The following is a 6,821-nucleotide window of genomic DNA, read 5'->3' as shown; positions in this document are numbered from 1 at the left end:
CTGGGCTGGGGGCCGGGCGCCGGGCTAATAGCGATTTGAATAGCATTGCTTTTTTGACCTGCTCCAAATCCTTACAGTTATTACTCATTTGAGGTGATTTTTAACTAATGCTGATATCTAAGGCGATGCACTCGCTGCCTGCAGTTTAACTGAGTAAAAGTTAATCCTGTGTCGCATCTTTGTAGTTGCCCATTATGATGACCATTTAGCCTGGTCATCTATGCCGGGAACGTCTCTTCAAATGTTCAGGAGAGCAGCCGGTAAATTTGTGCTAAAATGGCTAATGTAACTGCCTTTAACAGGACTCCGTGCATACTGTGTTGAGTTGCATGTGTAAAATTTTGAAATATTCTTTGTATATGTGTTTTGTTTTAATGCAGCTGTTAAGATACCTTTAAGGAGAAAAATTCAATGCTTGCAAAAACAGATGCATTCATGAGACGTTTTAGGATGTGGTTTCATGGTACGTTTAATTTGGTCAAGCTAGGTTGCTACTAAAAGGCAGGAGCAGTGCTTTTCTCATTACCTCCAGCTGTTTCCCTGCAGCCATATCTAACGGTATTGCAAGTACAGTGTGATTCAATGTATCGGTGGCTGTCTCAGAGGAAAGGGCATATTTGCTTGTCAGTTGATTTAGTTGTAATGTGGAGCTATTCCTTGCCCTAGCTACACCTACTCCGATCCCATGTAAAAGATCTAGCATCCATCAGTTGTTGCACATCCATAATGGCCTTTTTTCCTGTATAGTACTGTAAAGATACAAAATATAAACCTTTTATTTATTATTTTTTGTATTTTATATTTTTATTGTATTTTATAAAAGCTTATATTTTGAAGACAGAGAGATGTATTGCTGGAAGCAATATTACATTTTAAAAAACACAAACCCCTAATGGTTTTTGTAGTTGCAAGTAGGTAATACTGGTAATATTCTTACATGTTCTTAAATTTAATGGGAGTGAAGTTACTGAGTTATCAAGGGTCATATCTTTAAATTTCTTAATAATTTGCAAACCTCTTAATGAGTCTGTTTTTGTGGTGTAAGACCAAATGACGGTGCAAAGTCCAAATGGATTTGGAACCCAAAACACTTTAATCAGAGATACATGCAATTTATGAATTGCACAACTCCCCTGTTCCACGGGAGACGTAACAAGCTCTAGAAGTGAAGCGGGCAGAGTTAGTGTAGCAGTTCAGCCATGCTATGCATAGTCCTCATGTAGAGTTGTGGGGCGCCCTGGGTTTTCTTCCTAAGTGTCACCATGCATTATAGGATTGGGTAGAGAACTTGTTCAAATGCATATGGCACCTGAAGCTGGCTGTGGTCAGTGCTGGCACTTGTAGTCTGCTCCTCTGGAAGGTTCTTGACACCTTTGCAGCTGTCACAGTGACTATCGGTTGTTTACACTGCAGGTACTCCTGTTATAATAACCAAGCTACTCCCTTATTGCATAGGGTTAACTAAAGTTCATATGTTAACGCTGTTGTTGAGTAGGCCTAACTTACGTGAACTGCTGTTGACACAGTTAAGAAACCTCTTTCCTTGTATTTTTAATAACAGCCACCATGGAAGCGACAACAGTTCAGGCCATTTTGCCATTAAGGCTTATGTCTAGTAACAGCATCATATATATGCTAATTGTTCAGATATGAAGGAGATAGCAGTACTCGCATTAGTGTCTGCATGTTTGCAAAGTATTCTAACAGTACTCCGTTACTACTTCTGTGCAAATCTTGGAAAGAAAGGTGGTTGTGCCCTAGTAAGCCACTGGAGTGCGGAGTAGTGTCAAAAAAGCGCAGAAACACACCGGCTGTTGCAACAGGATGCAAACATGCTTTCAAGATGGTAGAGAGGTAGAGAAGTTTGTGTCTGCAATCTCTATTATGGTTTATTTTTACCTAATAGTTGGGGGGATCCATTAAAATAAACACTCCATGTACGGATGGAGAATCAAACCACAGTATGTTCCATAAATTGCTGTACCGTGCTTGTCTTCATCATTCCAGCTGCTGGGTTATTCTATTGGAATTTTCTTTTCTTGTTTTGTTTCTACTACTTTGAGGTATTAAGATCATAACTTGTTATTCCAGTGGTTGCAAGTATGCTTTGTCATATTAACATTAGTGTATGTTTGGTTTTGTCCTGAGGTTGTATAGGGGAATAACGGTCTTATATTTTGAGGAAAAAACTGTAATATGTTCCTTCCACTGTTCAAGTGGACATAACATGGAGGGATAATCTCCACTGTAATTTTGAGATAATTTTCTGCTGAATTCTAATCTTATTATAGTGAATCTGGATGACCAATATAATTGACTGTTTAATGCAAAATACTGCTCCCAGATATGAAACGTAGCTTCAACATTTGTTGTTCATTGTGCACTAATAATGGGCTTTTCAAAATTATGTTTTAAGCGTTTAGAAGTTAGTTCTGTTTCAAATTGTCTTTCTTTTTATAAACTGGTGTAAGTTCGTTAAGCAGCCCTACATTGCGCATTTCTTGCTATTGAGAACTGCATTATTGGCTTTTCAAATGAAAAAGAAAGTGTTCAACTGCAGAATTTGCTGTAGTGGATCTTTCTTAGTACTTAAACAATGCATTGCAACAATACTACTTTTTCTTAAGTTGTATTATGCTTGTGAATTAAGATTGTTATTTGAAAATCTTTTATGCTATCTTTTGTTTTAAAATAGTGCTTATATTGTTATCTATGGATATATTTTTATATTTAAAGCCTATTCTGACTACAGTTGTCTTTATCTGCTTCCTTTCTTCTTCTCCACCCCCCAGAGCAGTACAACTAAATATGAGGCGATCAGCAGCTCCGAGTCAAGTGCTAGGAAATGTAGCCAAAAAGCCAAGGTTTATACCACCAGGAAAAAGTATCACAGTTTGTCTCAAGAACGAAACTAAGGAGATGGACCAAGAAATGAAATTAAAGGAGGTAAACTGAACAGTGCACTAAAAAGTATATTTGTTTGCACGTTGTTGTTACTAAAAGATAGCATCTGAGCTCATCACAAACAATCTCTGCTTAAATAATCAGTCTGTTCAGAATAGATTTTGATACCTTTGCTCTTACTACATTTGATCTTGCATCTCAGGTAGGTTTCTCTTACCCTTGCAAAGCACATGCAGAAAAATGTTTTTCAAGTAAATAAAAGTAATCAGTATTGAGCCCAGATACAATTCTCAGTGTACCTGAGGTATGGATTGCATCTTGGTGTGGGCTTTGTTGGATTCAAATGTTCGGAGTGCTTTGGCAAATGCAGTTAAAAAACCAAGATACTTAGTAATGAAATGCCAGTACATCAAGTTGCAGTTTTGCTGCAAAGAACTTTCTCTGAAACCTTTAATATCAACCAAAAAAAAGCATCACAATTTTTAGTGATTTTTATCTACAGAAGACTTCCTTTAAATTCAATTCATAAACTACTTGTACAAGTGGTGTTTGGTACTGTGTGCACGTGCTTTTTGTTGTGAACACTGGGATGCATATATTTGTGTAGGGATGTCTATATTTACGTAGATAGTTTGATAATGAGGATTAGCATCTATTAAGATCCCTTCTCATTGCTCTTTTCTCCATTTCTCTGCAACTGCATGAAGGAAATGCTGTTGTGAACTTGTTTCTCTTTTGCAGATAGATGAGAAAGAGGGAAGCGCTTCATTGCTTTCTAAAATATATGGCCAGAATCAAAATGCAAATTTTACACAGTCTGTGGAGTCAGCTGGAAAAGTAAAGACTATAAACACATGTTTCAGCGTTAATAAGTGTAGCAAGGTGGAAATGAAAACACTAAATACGGCCAAAGCTGGTAAGATGCTCTTTCTTATTTACTGCCGTGTATCATAAGAGAATTTTAAAGCTTATGAGTGATACGCTACTTACTAAACTTCTAGGAGATACTAATATGAGTCATGCAATGGTGGCATTATTTGGTGTTCTGTTGGGTAGAGAGTGAAAGAAACAAACATTAACTGATTTTTTTTAAATAGAAAAAGAAAAAAGTTGACATTTTAGAAGCCAGTTGGTAGTGCCGCTATTCAGGTGTGTCTTCCATAAGACTATTATAGTCAATTCACTCTAATCCAGAGTATTATCAAGACGAGAGTCAGGATACCCTAAATAGTGGAAAAGCATTGTAATTTGGAGACCTTGTTGGCCTCGTGCAGAGCATGCTAACCGCTCTGAGCGGATTCACGTTTTTCAGAATTCATGAGGGTTTCTTTTCTTCAGTGCAAGATCTGAGCTGTTTTCTTCAGTGTCTCCAGTGGGCACTCAAGGTTCAAGCATGGGCTGCTAACTAGTGTAGCATCAGAGCAGAACTGGCTTTGTTCATTCATGTCTGTGCACTTACTCATTTATTATCCTCAGTAATGAATATTGCTCCAAAAAGCTAGGTAGTAAGCGCTGCAAACTGAAGTGTCTTAACTGTAGCAAATGCACTTTGATGGACCTGAACGACTCTGTGGGGTTGAGTGTCTTCATTTCCCAATCCTCATGCGCCCTGACCGCAGATACAGTGCAGGGATGTTCTGTGTTGTGTGAATGCAGGTGTACAACCTCAGGAGCTGAGTGCATCTTGAAAGCGTTGCACTTGAACTGGGTTACTAACATTGCTGGATGAAAATCACTCCTCTTGGAGCCAGCTCAGGCATTTCAACATCTGTCTTACAGTTAATTCACTGTTGTTTCCTCATAATTAATTACATTGATAATGATCTTTCTCTTTGTTTTAGGGTTCATTTAATTGATAATACTTTTTTAAAACTCCAGACTCATTACACAGAGTGTTTCATGACTGCTTATTGCCTTGATTCCATAGTGATTGGAACTATAATTCAGAAGGCTTTAACACAGTTATATTTCATTTTGTTTGTGGTAAGAGCTGCTAAATCTGGAAGCCCGATGGTAGCTAGACTGACCTGTAGCCAACCCCGAGATGTCCTAGTCTCTCCAGTAACTCGCTTGGACTTTGTGGTCCCTCCAGTAGCCAAATCTCAGACCTTCTGGTCTCTTCAGTATCTGGCCCAGACTCATGGCTGCTCCAATACTTGGCTCCCAAGCTTCTTACCCTACTTGTCAGCTAGTCCAGCTTGGTGTTTGCCAGCGATCACACGCTGTCATATGTACCCAGGCAATATGCAATGGGCTCTGGCCTCTTTGCTTGCTGGCACATCAGGTACCTGGGCCCTATGACCTGTGTGTGGTCCAGCTCCAGCTGCTGGCATGTACACTTCCATACACGCTTATGCATGCAGAATAGCCTCTTCACCCAGGAAAATATTTAGAAGTGTAGCTTAATAAGGGACAGAGTGTGGCAATAGGGTGCAGAGCATTGCTGGACAAGCGTACTCACCAGTCACCTGTTTAAACTGGCCCTTTTGCCCTGTATTTTCCTATGCTTCTTCCTTCCCGAACCACCTTCGTCCATTCCCTTTGCCTGTCTCTGTTTTTTTCCTTTAAAAAAATCTCATTATAAGCCTTATTATATCTGCAAATAATCCTCTAGCACCTTGAGTTCCAGGCCCCAGTAGGCAGCAACGCCCTTCATTCTGTAAGGTAGTCTGGAGAGCCCTTCCCATTGACTCTTCCTGTTGGGTTTCACACCCAGAAAATGGGGGTTGAGTGGTCCCCTGTGATAGCCCTGAGAGCATGCTGCTGTTGTCATGTTCTGTGACCCAGAGCATATGCACTCTGTTGGGCAGATCTAATGTGGGAAAATTCAGCCTCCTTGTACACTTTAAGTCCTTCTGGTCTTACGGATTTTGTGTTTATCTGCTGCATGCTGTAACTTCCAGTTCTTATGATAATGCACATGCTTGCAGAAAATTTTCAGTGTGTATGGGACAAGTTGTTTGAGTGGTCCTCCTTCCCTGTAGGTGCATCTGCAAAAACTCTTGTCTGCTTGTTCTGTGTAGCAGTGCACTTGAAAGATAACTAGTGAATTTATTTCCAAAATAATCTTCCTGTGGCCTGGAGGGGAAATCAGCAGTCTTCCTAACAAAAAATGTGAAGTGGAAAAGATACTAAATGCTTTTTCAGTATCATGAATTCTGGGAGCAGCTGGTATGGGTTCTCTGTGATGACTTTAGAAAAATAACCAAAAAGTTGTGGAGTGAGACTGGGTGAGCTGTTTCTGTTGATGCTGTGTTGCTACCTTTCTGAGTGACTGAACAACCCATTTTGTGCCACAGCCTTTCTATGTCTATAGAATGGGGCTAACCCTGCAAGTCTTTGTAAAGCTATGATGAAATGTGGTATAAAATAAGGATATCTAATGTCAATGTTAGTTATGGTCATCAGGTTCACTGGTGATTGCAAGCACTGTACTGTGAAAACAATCCTGCATCGAGGCTCCATTAAATCTCAAGTAATTTCTTAATAACTTAGATTTTTCCAAGACAGTTTCTGCCCTTTACATCACTTTTGTCTGCTATTCATTACAGCTAATGTAGCAATTACATAGATTGTGTAAACTATAACCTCCTTTGTAGTGTGAAATGAAATTGTTTTGTCAAAGTTGTTTTGGTATGAAATTCAGAAGTAATGGAAACCAGTTTTGAAAGCCAGAGTCAGTTTGGGTTTTTTATTATTATTCAAGACAGTTTCTGCCCTTTACATCACTTTTGTCTGCTATTCATTACAGCTAATGTAGCAATTACATAGATTGTGTAAACTATAACCTCCTTTGTAGTGTGAAATGAAATTGTTTTGTCAAAGTTGTTTTGGTATGAAATTCAGAAGTAATGGAAACCAGTTTTGAAAGCCAGAGTCAGTTTGGGTTTTTTATTATTATTAATATTGTAATGGAA

The 6,821-nt window shown here is 38.9% G+C and overlaps 1 protein-coding gene across 1 annotated transcript in view; it reads left to right on the top strand.

The window, feature by feature from the left end:
• Positions 1-2,808: 2,808 nt before the first annotated feature.
• Positions 2,809-6,821, top strand: part of RAD54B (RAD54 homolog B (S. cerevisiae)) — a 69,371-nt gene continuing 65,358 nt past the window's right edge. The window contains exons 1-2 of the mRNA XM_009275467.1: positions 2,809-2,946; positions 3,646-3,820. Of these exons, the coding sequence (XP_009273742.1) occupies positions 2,809-2,946; positions 3,646-3,820 (313 nt within the window). The remainder of the gene's footprint in view (positions 2,947-3,645; positions 3,821-6,821) is intronic.

This window comes from Aptenodytes forsteri, unplaced genomic scaffold (assembly GCF_000699145.1).
Source record: "Aptenodytes forsteri isolate BGI_AS27 unplaced genomic scaffold, ASM69914v1 Scaffold208, whole genome shotgun sequence".
Classification (NCBI taxonomy): domain Eukaryota; kingdom Metazoa; phylum Chordata; class Aves; order Sphenisciformes; family Spheniscidae; genus Aptenodytes; species Aptenodytes forsteri.
The sequence above is the reverse complement of the archived record's forward strand: the minus strand, read 5'-3'. Positions and strand labels throughout refer to the sequence as shown.